Here is a 23,431-nt window from a genome sequence, read left to right as displayed (position 1 = left end):
CCGTGCCGGCTCCCGGCTCCTCGACGGATCCTGGCTCCTCATCCCTGGATCCTACACCACGCCTCGCCGCCGAGACCGGTCCGGTCTCCACGCCCTGCCCGGCCTCTACACCTGGTCCGGCTGTCGTGCCGGCTCCCGGCTCCTCGACAAATCCTGGCTCCCCGTCTGGTCCAGCTCTGCGCCGTGATCGGCGTCCTGGTCCTCGCCGTGGTCGTCGCCGTGGTCTTCGCCGGGGCCTGAGTGGGATCCTGCTCCGGGGGTCGTTGCCGCCGCACCTCCGTTCCGGCTCTCCCGAACCGGTCCCTAGTCCGGCGGCTGGAGGGCCTCTTGTCCGGGATCCGACTCCGGGGGCCAGCTCCCCTTCCCGGGCTTCTACACCTGTCCCCACCCCCCCTAGTCGGGCCTCTGTTCCCAGGTCCAGTCCTCCTCCCCGGGTCTCTGTGCCCATTCCCACCCCCCCTCGTCGGACCTCTGTTCTCAGGTTCTGGCCCCCTCCCCGGGTCTCGGTGCCCGTCCCCACCCCTCCTCATCGGGCCTCTGTTCCCAGGTCCAGTCCCCCTCCCTGCGCCCGTTTTCAACCCCCCTGGCTGCTATGCCCCTCCTGGGTTTTTCGCTCAGCCTCCCGGTCCCTCTTCTTCGGGTCCTCTCCCCTGGGTCCTCTCCGGGATTCCGGCTTCCTCCCTCACCTGCTTATGGACGTTGTTTTCGGGGGTCTGGAAGCCCCCCGTTGAGGGGGGGGTACTGTCACGATCCTAGGCCCGGTCTTGGATGGACTGGGCAGGATGGTAACATTGGCCAGTGCCCTCCACCTAACAGTGGGCAATGCCCTCCACCCAACATTGGCTCTCTGCCTAACATTGGTCTCCTACCCTCTAGTGGCCAGACTAGCCTGTTGGTACAGGCGGCCATTTTGCTCTGGTTCCAAATAATATGAATGAATGAATGAATGAAAACTTTATTTAACAGATTGCAGAATGGGTACAATACAGTACGGCTCAATACATACAATTGTTAAGGGGATGCAGACCTGAGAAAGACGTTTGTCTTGTTTCCATCAGGGTCCCCCATTTTCAATTCATATAGACATTTATGACATACACAACATACATGACATTTATGGCATAGGACATAGAATTAGTGTCTAATTGTTTATTATCTTGGGCCACTCCTGTCTATGTGTGATGTCACCCCCTTGTTGTGTTGTTGTGTGTCATTGCCGTAGTGTCTAGTTGTTGTTTAGTTTGTCATTGCTTTATTGTCGTTGTGTTGTGATTCTGTGTTGACCAGGTGTTCTTGATTTGTTAATTAGTCTGGGTATTTAGGTGTCTGTCTGTCCTCCCTTCCTTGTGGCGACATTCCTCCTGTCTCCTTCCCCGTTTCCTGTCCACGCCGTATTGCTGTCATCCTATAGTAAGTGTTAGTGTTTGTTGTTTTGTGAGTAGTATGTTAAGTAGTTTCTGTATGTTCTTTGTATTGCACTGGATTCTACAAGTAAACTCCCTTCTCCAAGCTTCAATCCTCGTCTCTGCCTCATCCATTCCTTTCCCTTGCTGCAAACTGTATTCTACCTGCCCCATCGTAACATGTGTAACGGATATGTACCGCGATAGTGTGACCAGAGATGTGGCTGGCTCGGTAGCGGTACATTGAAGTGAAACTCACTCCCCAGAGGCATATAAACCGAGCGCTGAGGGAGGAGTTCCTCTCTTGGCGCAGCGGTTTGTGTTGCTTCCCCCCGTGCAGACGCTCTGGGTTCGACTCCCACTCGAGGCACGGTCGAATTTCGTGGCAGGTGCTAGGTGGCACCTGCTACAGTGGTGCCGTGACCCGGATGCCTTGGGTGGTGAGTTCAGGGGGGGTGAATGTAACGGATATGTACCGCGATAGTGTGACCAGAGATGTGGCTGGCTCGGTAGCGGTACATTGAAGTGAAACTCACTCCCCAGAGGCATATAAACCGAGCGCTGAGGGAGGAGTTCCTCTCTTGGCGCAGCGGTTTGTGTTGCTTCCCCCCGTGCAGACGCTCGGGGTTCGACTCCCACTCGAGGCACGGTCGAATTTCGTGGCAGGTGCTAGGTGGCACCTGCTACACATGCATGGATGAGAGACTAGTGCAGACACGCCCTAATGTGTGCAGTTTGCTCCTGATATGCTCCAGCGCAGTTGGCTTGCGGAGCAGTCTGCACCTGACAGCACTGTTGGCAGATATCAGGAAGGGGGGAAATAAATGAGGCATAGACATAACAGTATTTTTCACCATTAGTATTCCGTTCATTTCGTATTGTATTTAGTTTACTTCGTAATGTATAGAGCTTGCTTAATTTATATTTTCATGACACATTGCATCCTTTGTTTTTGTCACTATCTTTCGACATTGCATTATGTTTGTCTGTCCTATTCCAATTAAATTTTTTTATTATAATTGTACTATATACTATTGTGCTATATTTAATTTAGTTGATATCCCATTTAATTTGATTCAATCACGTTATTAAGTTGTACAGCCCTGGCCTATATTTGATTTCATAATTATATTATATTCTATTGTGCTTAACTCATATTTCATTTAATTTTACTCCACCTCTTTATTGTATTATCTGTCTGTGAATGTCTGTCCGATTATGTTGCACCGAAAACGACCAAAGCAAATTCCTTGTATCTGATTCTGATTCATTTCTCCACCGCAAATCCGCCCCTCAATTAATATCGCCGCAGGGGGGCATTATCCCACGGGACAATGCATTGGGAACTTGTGTCCCACGAGGAGACCTACCCCCGTGAATATTAATTGCGCGGATTGGAATACGGGCACGTGTGTGGGAGCTTGCGCAAAATCACCCATATTTTTCCACTGCCACGTTTGGATATCCCAACTGCGCTCAGATTGGGATATGATATGCAAAATGTGTTTATTTTGTTTATTCCGTATTGTATTTTGTTTATTTCGTCATTGCATTTGTTTGTCATCCACAAATAAATGATTTTGAGCAGAACTGTCCATAGTGCTGAATCTTTATACCAAAGAAGATTGAGGACAAAAAGCATGATTATGGAAATATTTGGAAACATCTATGAGATGGGGGAGAGTGTGGTAGGCAGCCATTGACAAGATTAGTCCTATTTTGTATTTTCTGTATACTTTTGAATATATTTTGTATTTGTTTTTCTAAGCAGTTTCAATGAGCATTTTGGGAATGGTAAGATCGAATATTTGTATTTGAACAGCAATAAAATGATGATGGATCAATATTTTTCTCATTCCTTTTTTCAGAAGGGGTTATTGTTTAATTTACATAATGATTGAATTAATCACAATTGAAAATCAACCCTTTAGATACCAGTTTTGATCATACCAGTAAGTGCTTTTTTAAATACACTATAATTCAATATTCTAGAAACACATTTGACTTTGTTGAATTGAACAAAATGGTGAATTGGGACTGTTAACCTACAAGACCATAGACTTCCATTACAACCACTTTTGACCCTAACTGTAAGTGGTGCCATGGCAGCCTGGGCGGGGACTGACTCCAATTCTGAGGTGCCAAACATCCATAATAATATCATGCATGTTGTTTTAGAAGTGTATTATCTTTGTGCTTACAGTAATCAAAAGTTACGGTACACAGTTGGTCTTATCCTCTGTGCCATTATCACCACAAATTATGTCCCCATATGATAAAATCCACCATCCCCATGGCTGCAGATCCCGGGGAGGGGGAATGTCCCCCCCAATTTTGGAAAAATATGAATTGTCCCCCCCCCCCAATAATATGTGCTATCAAGACTAGTGTATCTACTCCTGCTCTGTAATTCTAGTTTCAAAATACTCCTAAGAGCCTAATTTGCATATTAAAATCATTAAAATGTTCTACCCCCCTACTCTGCGTCCCCCCCAAACTTGTCATGAGATCTGCAGCCCTGACCATCCCCCCTGTTTTTTTTCTCACAACTCGAGTACTGAGTATAGACATAGTAGTAAAGTACTGTACATACAGTAAGAAGGTTAGTTTCTATATATTCTTTTTATTACGCCACCCAAACCAAGAATTCACCCAAATCAAGAATTCCACTATGTTATTTCCATGGCCCAAGTAAAGTTCAATCAATATTGTTATTTCCACGGCAAAATAAAGTTCAATATTTGTGAACATGAGCTACTCTCTCCTAAAGCAGAAACCAGAGAGGTAAGACTCAAATGTGTGATGTCATCACTCATCAGGTATACAGTCTGGAGATGCTCCAATTGAAAATGAACATGAAACGTTTGTGGACCCACATAATGTTTGTTTTCTTTTTATACATGAAATTAGCTTCATTGTAAGGTTGTGTTCTTCATTCTGACACAGAAAAAGTACCTGTATACATTTTCTCAGTGTCATATGTACCAACTCTCCCAATTCATTGTCTATGGAGCAGTTTTAGACTTTATACCTGATGACAAGTTGAGTCTTTACTCACATCTGTGGTTCCCAGGAAGCAGATGATGGCCAGAGCAAAGCCCTACATCTGTCACCCCATTAACACCATGGTGAAGTCTTGTTTTGGTCGCTTGGTAGCAGTACAGTAGTAGTGTATGAAAAAAAAGAAACAGGCTCATAAGAGTCAGTTCAGCTCATCAGTAAAGCTATATAACAACTGGGTCACAATCTCTTCAGTCATAAGGACTTTGTTCTGCATTAGTATGTAGAGGACGGTGCTCTCAATTTACTGGTAGTCTAGTCATATTAGCTGGATATCTGGCCGCTATCCTGGAGAACCTCTCCCACCCCCTCTATGAGGAGCTAGCCAAGATGAGGAGCATGTTCAGCTACAGACTCATACCCCCCTGACACTACTAACTGACTCGGCCAGTCCTTTCGTTGGGGTTAGAGAGAAGAGGTCTCTTGACATGTTTCATATTGGCTGGGCATATTGGCTGGGGCTGGGTGGTATGACCTGAAATCCATATCACAGAAATTACCTCAGTAAAAATAAATAAAACAATAATAAAAAAAATGTAAACACCAACGCACAAATGCCACATCCGTCTTGGTGTTGGTCCTCTGTCAACATGCTTGTAATATTTGTCTGTCAACATGTTTGTAACATTTTTATGTCAACATATTTGTAACGTTTGTCTGTCAACAACTGGTTCTTGTTCATTCAGTTGAATTACACTGATTTGATATGCATTTGATATTGCTGCACACTTACACAAGAATGACAATTCCAGGACACTCATAATTGTGCTTGTAAATATAACATAATACAGAATGATCATACTATAGGAGATAAAACACAACAACATATGGCCATTATCTTTGATTGAGAAAAGTAATGTTGCATTATCTTTGATTGAGAAAAGTAATGTTGCATTATCTTTGATTGAGAAAAGTAATGTTGCATTATCTTTGATTGTTTGATTGATTGTTCCTTTAATTGACCCTCAGTAAAGGTTTACATTTTTGGACCTTACTTTAATCTTTAATCAAACATTGGATGAGCTTGAAACGTTTCTTGACGTTGATAAGTCTGCTTAAATCTATGAATAAAACCAAAAACCTTAACTCTGTGTATTTTCCAGAGACATGTTATCCAGTTGTTTGAGCCACCTGAACAGCTCTCTGGGAAATGGAGGCAACAAAAGGGGCTAAATAGCTAAATTCGTACAAATACATATTTATTTTGTTCAACGAATATATTAGGGACTTCACTGCTGCAGAACGGCCATTTTCCTGGTTGGTTAGCTAGATCAAGATCAAACTGGATAACAGCCATGTGGCTCTATATTATGCAAAGTTACGTTTTCTTTTTGTTTGTTTTATTAGTCGTTTTAAGCAGACAGAAATGTTTCAAGCTGGTCCAATGTTTTATGTTGCAAAATATCACACAGTCTCCATAGTAAAGTATAGGAGCTTTTGAGCCAGGTGGCGGTGCCATGTGGAACGTCGCAGTCTATTGAACAATGCTTTGTGATTAACAACATCATGACAGCCACCAACTTCTGAAGATGACTGTATTCTGTGCTACCAACATGTTTACATGACATTAGTATAATATTTGATTCTGTTAGTATGAGCTCCCATGTTCCTTAAATCAAAACAGTATTTATATTGTTATTTTCTGCATTGCTTTTACTCTTTTTTTTATTCTGTTTTATGTCTACTTTACTGCTGTGAAGCACTTTGGGATGCAATTTATTATTATTATTATTATTATTATTATTATTATTATTATTATTATTATTATTATTATTATTATTATTATTATTATTATTATTATTATTATTATTATTATTATTATTATTATTATTATTATTATTATTATTATTATTATTATTATTATTATTATTATTATTATTATTATTATTATTATTATTATTATTATTTCAAACTGAAACAATATTTTTTTTTATAAAATGTTGCTTCCTAACTTGCAATTAAATGTAAAGAGCTACTTATATTTAAATGTAAGGGTGCCAAACACTGCCAAAAAATAGCATTTTGTTCAAGAGATAAGTCATGCAGGGTACGGGGGAAAGTTAAAATTACAGGTTATAGTCTTAGTCCAATAGTTTTCCTCAGAGTCAATAACCAAATCTAGCCACAGCAGGCAGCTGGCTTCTGAGTGTGTCATGCAAACACATGAAAATAACCTAAAGCAAACTCTGATGTCATGAAGATTTGGCAACAAATGCAAAAGGGAGCTGTGATGCAATGACAAATAAACCGGTGATCACAGATAACTGGTTGAATCACTGTTGTTTTTGTGTGTGAAATCTGTAAACCATCTCTATATGATGCAATAACTGCATATGCCAATTACAGTCATTCTTTGTGTACAGTATTTATGTCATAGCATGATGAATTGAAAATGGGGGACCCTGATGTAAACAAGACGAAAGTCTTTCTCTGGTCTGCATCCCCTTAACAATTGTATGTATTCAGCTGTACTGTACTGTACCCATTCTGCAATCTGTTAATAAAGTTTTCAATCAATCAATCAAACCATTTCAGGGTTTCTATATTGTGTGAAAGATTCTTGTGAGAGCTATCATCTGTCGAATCATAGCTCAAAGATTCTTGCGAGAGCTATTATCTGTCCAATCATAGCTCAACGATTCTTGTGAGAGCTATTTTTTTTTTTATAATTTTTTTAATTTATTTACCCAGGGTAGGTTTGCTATCATCTGTCCAATCATACAGTAGCTTGTGTCATGGCTTGGTTTCCATGCTTTACACCAACTTACCAGTAGGTGTTGTCAAAAATAAAAGACTCTAGTTTCTGTGGGTGTGACCAAAACCAAGTTAATCACGTTAATGGTATATGATTTAGAATTATACTGTGTGTAATTTGGGTTTAATTGAATAAAAGAGACACAACAAAATATAAATTGTTTTGACATTTTATTATAAAACAACCATATAGATTGATCCTACAGTTTTGTATTATCGTAATAATACAATTATTATTACAAAAATATATTCAAAATCGATATTGTAATCAAAAACCAGTGTTTGTGTTCTAATTGAACATGAATGCTTGTAAAAAAAAAAAATACACAATACAAACAATACACTTCATATATACTGTACATACTTCCTACCATCACAGTTCTTGCTTAGATTGTGTTCATACAGCACACATTAAGAAGTTACATCTAGACACAAGCTTAATAATAAAGAAAGGTTTCCATTCAGTCCAGCCGTTGCCCCTGGGACTGCAAGGATTTCCCCCCACAAAGCGATGCATTATGCTCTCCTTCCTCAGGCAAACACACTCTCTTGGCCAAAAATTCTGAATTACTCAGACAACCAGTCCTGAATGAGTCCTCTTCCATTCATTATGTAATGCTTTCAGAAATCCTTTGAGGACATTAAAAAAAAAAAAAAAAAGGATCTGAACAAGTTATTGCACTCATGATTTATGACGAACGACGGCTCAAACGTAGGCCCGGCTGGTGGCCTGGGACCTGGCCTGGGAGTACTTGACTGGGTAATCAGAGTCGTCTTTGGGTGGGCAGGAGCTGCAGATGAGGGCCCCGCCAAGGATGAGGACCCCGGCCGTGCCCCAGCCGATATAGAGTGCTGCCCCCAGCTCCCTCTTCTGAGAGCTCATGGTGAGCGGGTTGTAGAAGTCCCTGATGATGGTGTTGGCCGACCAGCACACGGGGATGAGGATGAGCACGCCTGCAATGATGAAGAGGATGCCAGAGGCGATGGCCACCTTCACCTTCTCTGTCTCGTCGTCCACGAAGTTGGTGCACTTGCCCCCGGCGATGCCCACGAGGATTGCAAAAGCTGCTGCGATGATGGAGATGACCAACAGAGCCCTGGCCGCCTGGAGGTCCTGAGGCAGGATCAGGAGCGAGTCGTAGATCTTGCACTGCATCTGGCCGGTGCTCTGAGTCACACAGTTCATCCACAGGCCCTCCCAGATGGTCTGCGCCGTGACGATGTTGGCTCCGATGAAGGCCGTGACCTTCCACATGGGCATAGCACACACAATGATGGTCCCCACGAAGCCGATGGCGGCCAGGGTAAAGCCCAGCATCTGTCGTCCCAGCGACACCATGATGAAGTCTTGTTTTTGGTTGCTTGGTAGTAGTAGTAGTAGTAGTAGTAGTAGTTGTATGGGAAAAAACTAATAAACAGCGGCTCACACAAGAGTAGGTCAAGTTCAGCTTGGTTGTAGCGGGATAATGACTGGGTCACAGTCTCTTCAGTTATAAGGTTGTCTCGTCTGAAGGGTGGAGTCTATGTCCTTCCTCATTCTACCTGAAACCAGTAAGTAAGTTTCCAGCCTGACCAGATTCTTTACATTGTCTGTATGCGGATGGGGCCATGCAGTTTCGATGAGATGCGCATCAACCCTGAGCCAATGATCGTTCTAAGTACTCCATTCAAACAATGCTCCTCAGGTGACCAACCGTTGGTTGGGCAGGTTACTGGAAGAGCCAGTCTGTCAGAATAAACCATCATTCCATCATTACTTTCGTTTAGTCAGAATTCTTTTAATCATCAAAGTTTTAATAGGCAAATCTATCCCATTTGATCTATATATCACTGTTAATATGGGCAGTGCGTTTCTACGTTTCAGTATCTTACTGGCTTACTAAATGAAGGTTAAAGGGGACATGTGTATATTTTCAACAATTGTATATGACTGAATCTGTGGAACATGTTTCTTAAGACGTCCAGCTCCTCTTTCTTCCCTTGTATTAAACACAGTGTTTTTGGTGGAAGTAGCAACACACCAACATTTGTATTACTTCATTCCTCCCCTGGCTACCCCACACCCAAGAGTAAAAACCTGTTAAACTGGGCAGTACATTAGGTAAACAGTGTTCCTGGCTCCAAAAACTCTGAACAGCTAGACATTTGAAGACTTCAAAGCCTGACCAATTGTGTAATTTCCCCCCTGGCGCCTAAATAACACAAATTACATACATTGTGAATCTCTCTCTCTCTCTCTCTCTCTCTGCTCACCTCAACATTTTACATTCAATTTTTTTTTTTGTAATACATTGCATACTGTGGCACTTTATTAATTTATTTTACATTTAATTTGTTAAATATAAAGCTATATCTGATCTTTAGATAATAAAGTACTCAACCTCTATTGTCTTTAACTATGAGTAAAAATAACAATCTAAAAACTAAAAACAAGATTACAAACATCACAAAACAAACTGGTCAGACTACTGCTTGACCTTACTCCTAAAACCCACCTCACCCCTGCCCATTTTGACAACCTAGGATGGCTTAGAGTAGACGACAGAGTACAGCTACTTGCAATGGGCCTGGTCTACAAGATACACTACACCACTATGGTACCCATGTACATGTCGAGGTACTTCCCAAAGGTCAGTGAATACCACAACCACAACACCAGAGGGAGTTCCACAAAACATGTGCAACCCAGATTCGGCACAAACAAGGGACTAAACACATTTTGCAATTAACGCCTTACCCACAGCCGTAATTTTTTTTGAATCCCTACCCACATTCAAAACCGCTCTCAAAGAGCACCTACGGGAGGCTGCAATTAGAAACTGGCCCCCGTAAATGTCCGAACATCATCCCACCCACCCCCCTCCTAGTGTACATTTCCCTCCCCCTCGGATGTATATATTTACTGTTAGGATCTCTGTTTAACAGTATTGTATATTTGCATATCTTGTATGTCACAAATGTAACAGAACTGTATATCTGTATGTCATAAATGTCATGATTAGATTAGATTAGATTTTTATATCTGTATATCTGTATGTTGTGTATGTCATAAATGTCATTATGAATTGAAAATGGGGGGCCCTGATGTAAACAAGATGAGAGTCTTTCTCTGGTCTGCATCCCCTTAACAATTGTGTGTATTGAGTTGCACCACTGTATTTCTGGGTCGAAAGGTCCACAGGTGAAATTAAATGTATTGATATTATTAACAGATTGCAGAATGGGTACACTACAGTACGGCTCAATACACACAATTGTTAAGGGGATGCAGACCAGAGAAAGACTTTCTTCTTGTTTACATCAGGGTCCCCCATTTTCAATTCATAATGATGACTAGGGCCCGGGCAGCCTGCAGGTCTCAGCTCAGCTTCATCACCGACTCGTTCAGCTTGCACTGCATCTGGCCTGTGCTCTGCATGATGCAGTTCATCCACAAGCGGTCCCAGACGATCTGGCCTGTCACGATGTTGGCGCCAATGTGGATTTTCCTCCCCAAAGTGATGCACTGTGCTCTCCTTCCTCAGGCAAACACACTCTCTCTGTAAAAAATTCTGAATTACTCAGACAACCAGTCCTGAATGAGTCCTCTTCCATTCATTACGTATCGCTTTCAGAAATTCTTTGAGGACATTAAAAAAATAAAAGGATTTGACCAAGTTATTGACAAACGACGGCTCAAACGTAGGCCCGGCTGGTGGCCTGGGACCTGGCCTGGGAGTACTTGACTGGGTAATCAGAGTCATCTTTGGGTGGGCAGGAGCTGCAGATGAGGGACCCGCCAAGGAGGAGGACCCCGGCCGTGCCCCAGCCGATATAGAGCGCTGCCCCCAGCTCCCTCTTCTGAGCGGTGATGGTGAGCGGGTTGTAGAAGTCCCTGATGATGGTGTTGGCCGACCAGCACACAGGGATGAGGATGAGCACGCCTGCAATGATGAAGATGATGCCAGAGGCGATGGCCACCTTTGTCTGCTCTGTCTTGTCGTCCACGAAGTTGGTGCACTTGCCCCCGGCGATGCCCACGATGATCGCAAAAGCCGATGCGATGATGGAGATGACCACCAGAGCCCTGGCCGCCTGGAGGTCCTGAGGTAGGATCAGGAGCGAATCGTAGATCTTGCACTGCATCTGGCCCGTGCTCTGCATCACACAGGTCATCCACAGGCCCTCCCAGAAGGTCTGCGCCGTGACGATGTTGGCTCCGATGAAGGCCGTGACCTTCCACATGGGCATAGCACACACAATGATGGTCCCCACGAAGCCGATGGCGGCCAGGGTAAAGCCCAGCATCTGTCGTCCCAGCGACACCATGATGAAGTCTTGTTTTTGGTTGCTTGGTAGTAGTAGTAGTAGTTGTATGGGAAAAAACAAACAAACAAAGGCTCACAAGAGTAGGTCAGTTCAGCTTGGTTGTAACGGGATAATGACTGGGTCACAGTCTCTTCAGTTACAATGTTGTCTCGTCTGAAGGGTGGAGTCTATGTCCTTCCTCATTTGACCTGAAACCAGTAAGTAAGTTTCCAGCCTGACCAGATTCTTTACATTGTCTGTATGCGGATGGCGCCCAGTTTCGATGAGATGCACATCAACCCTGAGCCAATGATCGTCTTAAGTACCCCATCCATTCAAACAATGCTCCTCAGGTGACCAACCGTTGGTTGGGCAGGTTACTGGAAGAGCCAGTCTGTCAAAATAAACACAACAAAAAAACTAAAAATAATCAATAATGGCTTTGAGTCATCACCGGAAGTCAGAGCCAGAAGAAAGAAGCATTTTTTTCTGTTCCAGGTTTTATGGTTAATTTTGATGATAATCTCCGTGTTCCATCATTACTTTAGTTTTGTCTGAATTCTTTTAATCATCAGAGTTTTAATAGGCAAATCTATCCCATTTGATCTATATCACTGTTAATGTGGGCAGTGCATTTCTACGTTTCAGTATCTTACTGGCTTACTAAATGAAGGTTAAAGGGGACATGTGTATCTTTTCAACAATTGTATAATGACTTCCCTGAATCGGTGGAACATGTTTGTTAAGACGTCCAGCTCCTTTTTCTTCCCTTGTATTAAACACAGTGTTTTTGGTGGAATTAGCAACACACCAACATTTGTATTACTTCATTCCTCTCCTGGCTACCCAACACCCAAGAGTAAAAACCTGTTACAAACTGGGCAGTACATTAGGTAAACAGTGTTCCTGGCTCCAAAAACTCTGAACAGCTAGACATTTGAAGACTTCAAAGCCTGACCAATTGTGTAATTAAATTTCCCCCCTGGCGCTTAAATAACATTTCAGACTGACAAATCCTAGAATAGACAAACCCATATTCCATAATATGTCCCCTTTAGATAAAAAAAATAAGTGTTTATTCCTTTCCCCTCCCTCACGCAGGCAACAGGGAGGAGGTCAAACGAGTACAGGGGCTTCTCAACCTCAGGGCAAAGAGAAATACAGGAGGAAGTTGGAAGGCCAGCTGGAGAACAATGACATCAAACAAGTGTGGACTGGAATGCAGACCATAACCGGCATTAAACTGGCGGGGGGAAGGGGAGTGGATTGAGATGTAGACTGGGCTAATGAGCTATGAGTTGCCCTGCCCACCCCCACACCTCTCAGCCCTTCAACTCGAGCAACCCCCTCTCTCCCCCCAACTGCCCACCCCCCCTCATCTCTGGTGCAGCCTGTCTGCCCCCCGCGGCTCGAAGACCCGCTCCTCCCCCAAACACCTGAGACCCCCACAGTGTGGCTCTCTGCAGACCAGGTGAGTACACAGCTGAGCAAGTTACATGCAGGCAAGGCTGCGGGTCCTGATGGGGTGAGCCCAAAGGTACTCAAAACCTGTGCCTCTCAGGCCCTGTCCACACGCATGCGGGGTGTTATGTAACCAAGCCTTAATGTGCGCGGTTGCACTGTTCGCCCACACTCAACCGGGGTTTTGGAACACTGCAACCATGGTCTTTTACAACCGGAGTCCAGAGTGAAGTTTTGTGCGCATCTCGGTTGCAGTGGTTGCGTGTGGACATAGAAACCGAGGTTATTTCCAGTGTTTACAGCAGAGCTGTCCCATGTAGCGTTATATGAAAATTATTGTAACAAACTTTTGTTCGAAACGTATCGTCTGTGTTGAAGAGTGTTGTGATCGACTGATGATGTCTGTTGTTGCATTCCTGACCTGACGCTGAGTAAACCTGAAGCTGCGGCTAAACTAAGCTCATGTGTTCCTGATGAATTGAAAATGGGGGACCCTGATGTAAACAAGACGAAAGTCTTTCTCTGGTCTGCATCCCCTTAACAATTGTGTGTATTGAGCTGTACTGTATTGTACCCATTCTGCAATCTGTTAATAAAGTTTTCAATCAATCAATCAATCAATCAATCAATCAATCAATCAATCAATGTTGTCAAGTTATTGTTATAAGGAACCCAGCCCAAACTATAACAGTCTGCATCCCCTTAACAATTGTTTGTATTGAGCCGTATTGTATTGTACCCATTCTGCAATCTGTTAAATAACGTTTTCATCCATTAATTCTACTAGCGTTAACGTTACTACTTTATTATTACGTTAGCATGTAAGCTAACAAAATCTGCGATCTTTTTGTGAGACTAAACTCCGCTCTTGGTGGTAAATTGTGTTGATGTTGGTTTTGTTTCATCAACAAATGAGGCAGAACACACAGTGAAACATCCTTTTTACTTCTATTTTACATGCTATACTATTTTATTTCATACTTATCTTGTCTAACACAGTCTCTGGAGCGAAACAGTAAGACGCATTTTGTATAAAAGTATTCTGTACTTCTGTATGACAACTATTAAAGAAACTTGAGAAACTTGAACTTGAACTTTTGTTTATTGCACGTTGTTCTAGCTGCAAACTGTAGAATTGTTTGACTGTGAGCAAGGAGGGATGTTTGTGTTCCAGGCTTCAGTTCAGTTTCCGGTATTAATGCTAAACCCTTCTGATTGGTTGAAATGGCCTTCATGTTTGAACTACATCGCCACCTACTGCTTTGGCATTGTACTACATATATATACATCACTGTGCGGGGTTTAAACCACGTCGTGTGGACAGATTTAAAAAATAAATAAATAAAAAATAAACTGGTGTCAAAAATACCCGTGATCGTGTGGATTGGGCCTCAGCTGTGTGATGTGCTCCAGCTCATATTCAATATGAGCCTGAGGCTGCAGAGAGTCCCGACACTGTGGAAAACCTCCTGTGTGGTCCCTGTCCCTAAGGGACGCTGATTCGCTCCAAACCTGGACCGCTGGAATAGGTGGTCTCGGGTGCGAACCAGCGTCCCCGATGACGGAGCGGGGCGTGGTGTGCAAGCTTACTGTAATGCTGTCATGCTTGCTTGAATTTTGGGCAGATAAAAACATACAGCAACAACTGGACAATACCCACAAAAACGATATTTATGGGCAATTTGGTGAGTTCAGACCTCAACCAAACAAGCATGTTGAGCCTCACGGCTCAGTGGATGAAAACTTCGAGATGAAGCCACGTTACAAGCCCAAGACTTCCCTGGCTCACATTAGGCCTGGCAATTTTTTTGCCATTGCTATGTCTATACATTGGTTTCTTGTTCGAATGCATTTATCTCTATAGACCAGTGGTGCCCAACCAGTTGGCCGTGATCGACCGGTAGATTGCAGGCTGATTTTCAAGTAGACCACGAGATTGTTTTTATATAACATCGAGTATGTTGTCACGTCGCGGCTGAGATGAGACTTGCTTTAGCGCAGAGCTTTCCTCTCATTTCATTATAGACACAGACCAGCGCAGACCTTCAATGACATGCAATTGTAATTTCATTAGACACAGACCAGCGCGGACCTTCAATGACATGCAATATAATTGACGCGAGCAATGGGCTAACGTTAACTGCTAAGTTATCCAATAACTAGGCTAAGCTAACTAGCGTTAGCCGCTAACCCTGGAAAACGCTCAAAGCGGACTCCACGACACCAGTTCCATTCGTGAGAAAAGGGGGTGGGTTATATTGACAAGGCTTGACAACAGAGGTTCAAAGATAACTTCATATTTATTGGTTATTCGTTTCTTTATATCGGGCATCCAGTTTCCATCACCGTGTGTTCAACTGTTGACGTTCGAGTGTGACATCATCGCCTACGGCAGCTTACACGCTCAAAATGCAAACCGTAAACAAAACCCGGAGCGAACCAAGACTGCAGTGTGTACACAAACCAGAGGGGGGAGAGGGAGGGGGGAGTTCGCACCCGTTCCTAATGAGAAAGCCCCCTAAGTGCCCGCGTCCCAGCACGTCCAAGGACTACAGGCCGGTGGCTCTAACCTCTCATATAATGAAGACCATGGAGAGGTTAGTCCTGGAGCAACCGCCCGGTGATCAAACCCCACCTAGACCCACTCCAGTTCGCCTACCAGCCCCGAATGGGGGTGCTGTCATATACCTGCTGAACCGAGCATACACTCACCTAGACACCTATATTAAAGGAAAAATATCTAAGTCAGTAGCAATATTGTATTTAAAATTTAAAATGTAAGGATATATTAAACTACAAAGCCTTGCACATCATTTACTGCTCACTTATACTTCCTTACATATCTTACTGTGTGGAAGTATGGGGGTCGACATTTAAAAATACAGTAAATCCAATAGTCTTACTGCAAAAGCGGGCCATTCGGAACCTTTTAAAGGCTGGTTACTATGAACACACAAATCCATTTTTTAAAAAGTCTCATATTATGAAATTTAATGATTTGGTTTATTATAAAACTATGCAAATAGTTGTACATACATGTACAGAGCTAAAGCAAAGTTACTCCTAGACGGGGTGGAAAGGTTTTTTTCAATACATGAAAGAAAATATGATTTGAGAGATATTTGTAAATTTACTGTTCAAAAAGCTAAGAAAGGGATTAAAAGGAGGTGTATTTCTATTATTGGGGTTAACTTGTGGAACAATTCTGATATACAGTTAAGAATGAGTAAATCGCTTTTGGTTTTTAAGAAAATGGTTTGTAAAGCTATTTTTGAAAACTACAAGGGTGAATAATACTGTTATTTTTTTGCTATTTTCTTTTAGAATACTGTTTTGGAGTCTTAATTTTTGTAATTTTTGTTAAGAATATAGGACAGGCATTATGCTTCAATCTGTATACCTTTTCAGTCACTGTAAAATCAAATATTGTTAAATGACGGTGTATATTGTATTGTGTGAGATGATGACTGAATAAACTACTACTACTACTACTACTACTACTACTACTACTACTACTACTACTACTACTACTACTACTACTACTACTACTACTACTACTACTACTACTACTACTACTACTACTACTACTACTACTACTACTACTACTACTACTACTACTACTACTACTACTACTACTACTACTACTACTACTACTACTACTACTACTACTACTACTACTACTACTACTACTAGTAGGGGACCACTGTGAGAGTCATGTTCTTTGACTTCTCCAGTGCTTTTGATACCATAAGGCCTGGGCTGGTGGGTGAGAAGTTGGAGGCGATGCAGGTAGAGGCCCCCCTGGTGTCCTGGGTTGTTGACTATCTGACGGGCAGACCACAGTATGTGCGCCTACGGAGCTGTGTGTCAGACAGACTGGTCAGCAACACCGGGGCCCCGCAGGGGACAGTCCTCTCTCCCTTCCTCTTCACCGTCTACACCAATGACTTCCACTATCGGTCAGAGTCCTGCCACCTTCAGAAGTTTTCTGATGACTCTGCGATAATGGGATGTATAAAGGACGATGACGAGAGGGAATACCGGGAACTGGTAGTGGACTTCGTCACATGGTGCGATAAAAACCACCTGCAGCTAAATATGGCGAAGACCAGGGAACTGGTGGTGGAGCTGGGGAGGAGGAGTGCACCTGTGACCCCCGTTTCCATCAGGGGAGTCGATGTGGACATGGTTGAGGAGTACAAATACCTCGGTGTGCACATCGACAACAAACTGAACCGGTCAAAACACGCAGAGGCACTGTACAAGAAGGGCCAGAGCCGACTCTACTTCCTCAGAAGGCTGAGATCCTTCAATGTCTGTACAAGGATGTTGAGGATGTTCTATGAGTCGGTGGTGGCGGGCGCCTTCTTGTACGCTGTGACCTGCTGGGGCAGTGGACTGAGAGCAGGGGACACAAACAGGCTGGATAAGCTGGTCAGGAAGGCCAGTAGCGTGGTTGGGGTGGAGCTGGACTCTCTAGCGAGGGTGGCGGAGAGGAGGAGCCTTGCTAAGCTCCAGGCCATCAGGGAAAACCCCTCCCACCCACTATACACATACTTGGCTGACATGAGGAGCATGTTCAGTGCTAGGCTCACACTACCTAAATGCAGCACTGAACGGCACAGGAAGTCCTTCATTCCAACAGCCATCAGACTATACAATGCATCACTGTGCCTCACTGCATCACTGAGCACAGAGTGACAGTTACCATCTTCCTGGACTCTTTTGAAACAGCACTGTGCAATATTACACCTACTGTAGATGTCAGTATATTTTTACTGTATTTATTTACTGTATATTTTATTCTATTTGTATTCTATTTTATTCTATTCTTATTCTTAGGCAATTTGATTTGTTGTTATTCTTATTCGTGACCTGTTCTGTCTAAATGTTTAATGTTGAGCGATTTGCAGTGTCAAATTTCCCTCTGGATAATAAAAGTATTTCTATTCTATTCATATTCTATTCACTAGTTTCTATTGAAATTACATAGATTGTGAATCTCTCTCTCTCTCTCTGCTCACCTCAACATTCAAATTTTTTATTGTATTACATTGCGTACTGTGACACTTTATTCATTTATTTTACATTTAATTTGTTACTTATTATCTTGTGAAACTGGCTAAAACATTTTAAAATGCTGGACAGTTGTTATTGGTCACTTTATTTTGAAGTGAACTACTTTTTCACTATATGCTGCTTCATGGGTCCTCTATTCCACTGATTGATTGTTTTGATATGACCTGACCTTCTTATATCATTTGATTGTCTATTGATTGTCTGTTGTTGTTTGCATTGTGTTGGACTGGAAGAGCAACATTTCATTTTTAAGTATGCTAGTACGCAAAAATTACAATTGAACCTTGAACCTTGAATTGCTAACCATTCAAAGTTAAGTAAGTAAATTCAAATCACTTGGAGAGTGTGTGTGTGTGTGTGTGTGTGTGTGTGTGTGTGTGTGTGTGTGTGTGTGTGTGTGTGTGTTGTGTGTTTGTGTGTGTGTGTGTGTGTGTGTGTGTGTGTGTGTGTGTGTGATATAAGAAAGTACTAGACCTCAACTGTCTTTAACTATAATCAAACAGTAATTCAATGCTATTCTATTCTACTCTTTTATTACAGGTTTTAAACTGTGTGGGAAAGACTGTCAGGTTTTGAACTGTGTGTGTATCACGCAGGAAGAAAGACTCAGGTTTGAAACCATGTGGGGGACCTAGGCCTGAATTGCGAGAAGGAACTGTGCCCTGAGACAGAGGTTTTCCCTGAGAGGGAGGTTCTGATTGATTGATTGATTGATTGAATTGATTGAAAACTTTATTAACAGATTGCAGAATGGGTACAGTACAGTACAGCTCAATACAGTGTCAGACATTGTGAGCGCGGTCTAACTTGACTTATAGCTCAATACATACAATTGTTAAGGGGATGCAGACCAGAGAAAGACTTTCGTCTTGTTTAAATCAGGGTCCCCCATTTTCAATTCATCATAACATAATTGACATACACGACATACAGATAGACAGTACTGCTACATCTTTTTTTTTATCCACTTTTTCTCCCCATTTTCTATTTTCTCCCATCCCAATTTTCGTATTTATCCAATTCTTCCCTCCCCTGTCTTGAACGTTGCTACTGTAGACTATGCCTCCCACAGGTCGGTTGTAGTGAGGACAGAAGCCTTGCATCACGTGTCCCCTCCGGTACACGAGGAGGCAGCCTGTCGCATCTTTTCACAGCAGCAGCTCGAACTCTCAGTGGCGAGGAGTAACGCGTGGGAGGCTCACGCTGCCCCCGCTGCCCCCGCTACTTCCTGCTTCCGTCGCACCGGCGTCACCAAACCGGCCTGTAGGAGTCGCTGTCCACAACGTCAAATCCCCACCCACCGGCTTTCCCACCCTCTAACACTTGCCAATTATGTTAGTATGAACGACCGGCCAGCCGGTAGCAACGCCGAGAGTACTGCTACATCTATACATTTATGACAACCAGATTTGCAAATACAGTACTGTTTGTGATACAAAAAGAGTCTAGAGAAGAGAGTATACATTTGACGTAGAAACTGTACATTGGAGGAGGTTGGGTAGGTGGGGTGGGGGGGGACTGTACATCGGAGGTGGTTGGGTGGGTGGGGTGGGGGGGGGGTGGGGGGGGTTGGGTAGGAGGGGTGGGTGGGGGAAACTGTACAACTGGAATATTGATGAAACCATACTTGGTTCCAAAAGGAGGGTCTCTTGTATTCTTGGGTTAGATCATTTACTGTACATTGGAGGGGGTTGGGTTAGGACATTTACAGGGGCCAGTTTCGAATTGCAGTCACCCGTAGGTGTTCTTTGAGAGTAGTTTTGAAAGTTCAAAGGGTCAAATTGGGTACCAAACAGGAAGAAAGACTGTCAGGTTTTAAATAGTTTAAACAGTAATTCAGCACTGCACTATTGCATTATTTTACTCTGTCTATTCTATTTTACTAATTGTTTTATTGCACTGCACTATTACACTATTTTGCTACTCTTTTATTATTTTAAAATTGTGTATATTATGTGTGACGATTGAGCCATAAACATGGAGGCCTATTGGGATGTTGGGTCGTAATGTGAATAACTGTGATTTGGTGTTCTATAATATCTTACCTTGACTTTGTCTATTTTGTAAATTTTATGCCTGTCTTTTTTTTGCAGCTGTGAAGCACTTTGAGCTGCAATTCGTGTATGAAAGGTGCTATACAAATATTATTAAGTTTATTATTATTATTATTATTATTATTATTATTATTATTATTATTATTATTATTATTATTATTATTATTATTATTATTATTATTATTATTATTATTATTATTATTATTATTATTATTATTATTATTATTATTATTATTATTATTATTATTATTATTATTATTATTATTATTATTATTATTATTATTATTATTATTATTATTATTATTATTATTATTATTATTATTATTATTATTATTATTATTATTATTACTATTATTATTTAACTATGAATGAACACAACACTCTTAACTTACCATCTTTAGATAATAAAGTACTCAACCTCTACTGTCTTTAACTATGAATGAACACAACACTCTAATTTAGCAAAAAGTTAGAGTGACCAGGAATTTACCAGGAAGCTGGCCGCTATCCTGGAGAACCCCTCCCATACCCTCTATGAGGAGAGGGGACACACCAACCGCCTTGGCCAGTCCTTCATACCAGCGGCCATCAGGCTCCTCAACAGTGAGCAGGGGCTGCTGCCAGCAGCTGGAGAACTAAAGGCAGCAGAACTCGAGAACTATTAGAAATGTCTGATCACTATGTGTCTGACTAGTCATTTAGTTGACGCTTTTATCCAAAGCGACTTACAAGTTCTGTACGACAAGTCATCAGGAAGGGTACAACTCTATCAGCTGAGTAACAATGTTCATCAAAGTGTTGCGTGTTACATTGTAGGTTAGTTTATTGAAGCCCGCTTCAACCAGATTATTGTATTGTAAATGAGGCCTATTTTATTTGTATTTTATTGAACAATTTTATTGCACTGTAGTACTGCATCCTTTTACTGTCTATTCTATTTTATTAACAATTTTTACTGCACTTTTTTCTATTCTATCTGTATACTTTTTATTACTGCCTATTTTAAAACTGAATCAAACCGTAAACAGTGAGGCCTATTGGGATGTTAGATCCTAATATGAAAAACTGTGATTTGCCTTACTTTGCTGCTACTGTATCTTGTTATGCTTGTTTTCTAAGTCATTTTATGCCATCGAATCAAACCATAAACAAAGTGGCCTATTGGGATGCTAGATCCTAATGTGAAAAACTGTGATTTTATATGTCTGCACTTTATGTGCAAATTTTGTGTCTGTCTTTTTTCGGCTGTAAAGCACCTTGAGCTACAATTCTTGTATGAAAGGTGCTATACAAATAAAGTTATTATTATTATATTTATTGTAACATATAATATAACTGATAGGGCATACAGACCCACATCTGCACCTTTGACTACACTGTTTACTTTCTCATAATTATTCTTATATTCAGATCTAATTTTATTGCCTATATTAATGGCTTTCTACTTGTAACATTTGGGCCTTTTGCTTCCCTTAGGAAGAAATGCCCTAGCGCCACCCTGGAGTATTTCACCCTGTTCTTTCTCCTAGGTTCCTGGTTGCTAATCGGCACCTGCTGTGTGTGTTTTGACTTTCTTTATAATGATCTCCTTTTGTTTTCTCAGTTGTCAGTTCTTCACTATTCGTTACCGTGAGCTGTCTACGGAGAGTCGCATCGCTCCCGGCCTGGCCTGGAGGATGCGTCTGCCGTTATTAGTTTATGTTTAGTTTTGTTTAGTTTCCTTTTTGTATCATATTTTGGCTCTTGGTGTTTCGACGAAATAAATAAACATTGTTTTGTTGAGAAAGAGCAACTACCGTCTCCGCACCTTTTTCCTATCCTGCATTTGGGTCCAACATACCTGTCTGAACCGTAACACTACTATTATTATGCCCATACCTGTACCTCCCCCATGTTGCTATGACACCTGCATTTCCCCAAGGGGATCAATAAAGCTATATCTGATCTTTAGATAATAAAGTACTCAACCTCTATTGTCTTTAGCTATGAGTAAAAATAACAATCTAACTTACCATCTTTAGATTTACATTTACATTTAGTCATTTAGCTGATGCTTTTATCCAAAGCGACTTACAAGTTCTGTACGACAAGTCATCAGGAAGGGTACAACTGAGCTGAGTAACAATGTTCATCAAAGTGTTGCGTGTTACAGTGTAGGTTAGTTTATTAGGACAAGTGCATGACAGTAAGGTTAGATAATCAACTACTCAACCTCTACTGTCTTATGAGTGAACACAACACTCCAATTTACCATCTTTAGATAATAAAGTAAACCTCTACTGTCTTTAACTATGAGTGAACACAACACTCCAATTTACCATCTTTAGATAATAAAGTACTCAACCTCTACTGTCTTTATCTATGAGTGAACACAACACTCTAACTTATCATCTTTACATAATTATAGGTTTGAAATGATGGGGTTCTTTGTCTGTATTCAGAGTTATTGAAATGTATTCATGGTTATTGAATTATATTTCTTTTAGTTTTTTTCCTCACACATACATACACACACATGCGCACACACACACACAAACACACACACACACACACACACACACACACACACACACACACACACACACACACACACACACACACACACACACACACACACACACACACACACACACACACACACACACACACACACACACACACACACACACACAGTAGCCCCTGACACTGTACTGTTTGACTAACATAAAACTATTCCATTGTATACCAATATGATAATGATTAATTCAACAAACATGTATATACATATTTAAAAATCGATTTATTGAAATTTATTTGCATTCATTCAACAGAAACATTGTTATTGTCAGAGAACATACACAGTACATTGCAAGTTGTCATTATTTACAAAGCTACAGTATCTGTTTGACACAAGGATGAGAGAATAATATCAACATTGCCATAAATACTGTAGGTACAAATGTTCAATGTTAGACGATATTCCTCCGGAAACGGATATTCTACGTAAAGAAGCACCCGTCTTCAAGGCCTTCAGTAGGTTTTGTGATCTGCACAGTTTCAACCAGCTGTGTGATTCAACACAAACTACCATTGATCTCATTCTGACCTCTGACAAGTCCATGATCTCCAACAAAGGGGTGATAGCATGCAGGTTAATAGCACAGTCTTCAGGTGCTCAGAGAGAGAGAGAGAGAGAGAGAGAGAGAGAGAGAGAGAGAGAGAGAGAGAGAGAGAGAGAGAGAGAGAGAGAGAGAGAGAGAGAGAGAGAGAGAACTAGAGAGATACAGAAAGAGAGTGAGACACACACACAACACATCTGTTTTTTTGTTTTATTTGCACTACAAAGAGTGTATA

General features: G+C 41.8%; 2 protein-coding genes across 2 annotated transcripts; both read right to left on the bottom strand.

Moving 5' to 3' along the window:
• Window positions 1–7,375: 7,375 nt before the first annotated feature.
• LOC311239984 (claudin-4-like) lies at window positions 7,376–10,019 on the bottom strand. Its single transcript, XM_084328454.1, has one exon. The coding sequence runs from the start codon at window positions 8,554–8,556 to the stop codon at window positions 7,924–7,926; it is 633 nt and encodes a 210-aa protein (XP_084184580.1). The 5' UTR covers window positions 8,557–10,019; the 3' UTR covers window positions 7,376–7,923.
• Window positions 10,020–10,106: 87 nt separating this feature from the next.
• LOC311242776 (claudin-4-like) lies at window positions 10,107–11,625 on the bottom strand. The gene has a single exon (XM_084331808.1). It carries the CDS (start codon window positions 11,523–11,525, stop codon window positions 10,893–10,895), a length of 633 nt encoding a protein of 210 aa, XP_084187934.1. The 5' UTR covers window positions 11,526–11,625; the 3' UTR covers window positions 10,107–10,892.
• Between the last annotated feature and the right edge of the window lie 11,806 nt (window positions 11,626–23,431).

This window comes from Notolepis coatsorum (assembly GCF_963971535.1).
Source record: "Notolepis coatsorum genome assembly, chromosome: 1".
In the NCBI taxonomy this organism is placed as follows: Eukaryota; Metazoa; Chordata; class Actinopteri; order Aulopiformes; family Paralepididae; genus Notolepis; species Notolepis coatsorum.
Note: the sequence above shows the minus strand (reverse complement) of the source record. Positions and strands in the feature narration are given on the sequence as shown.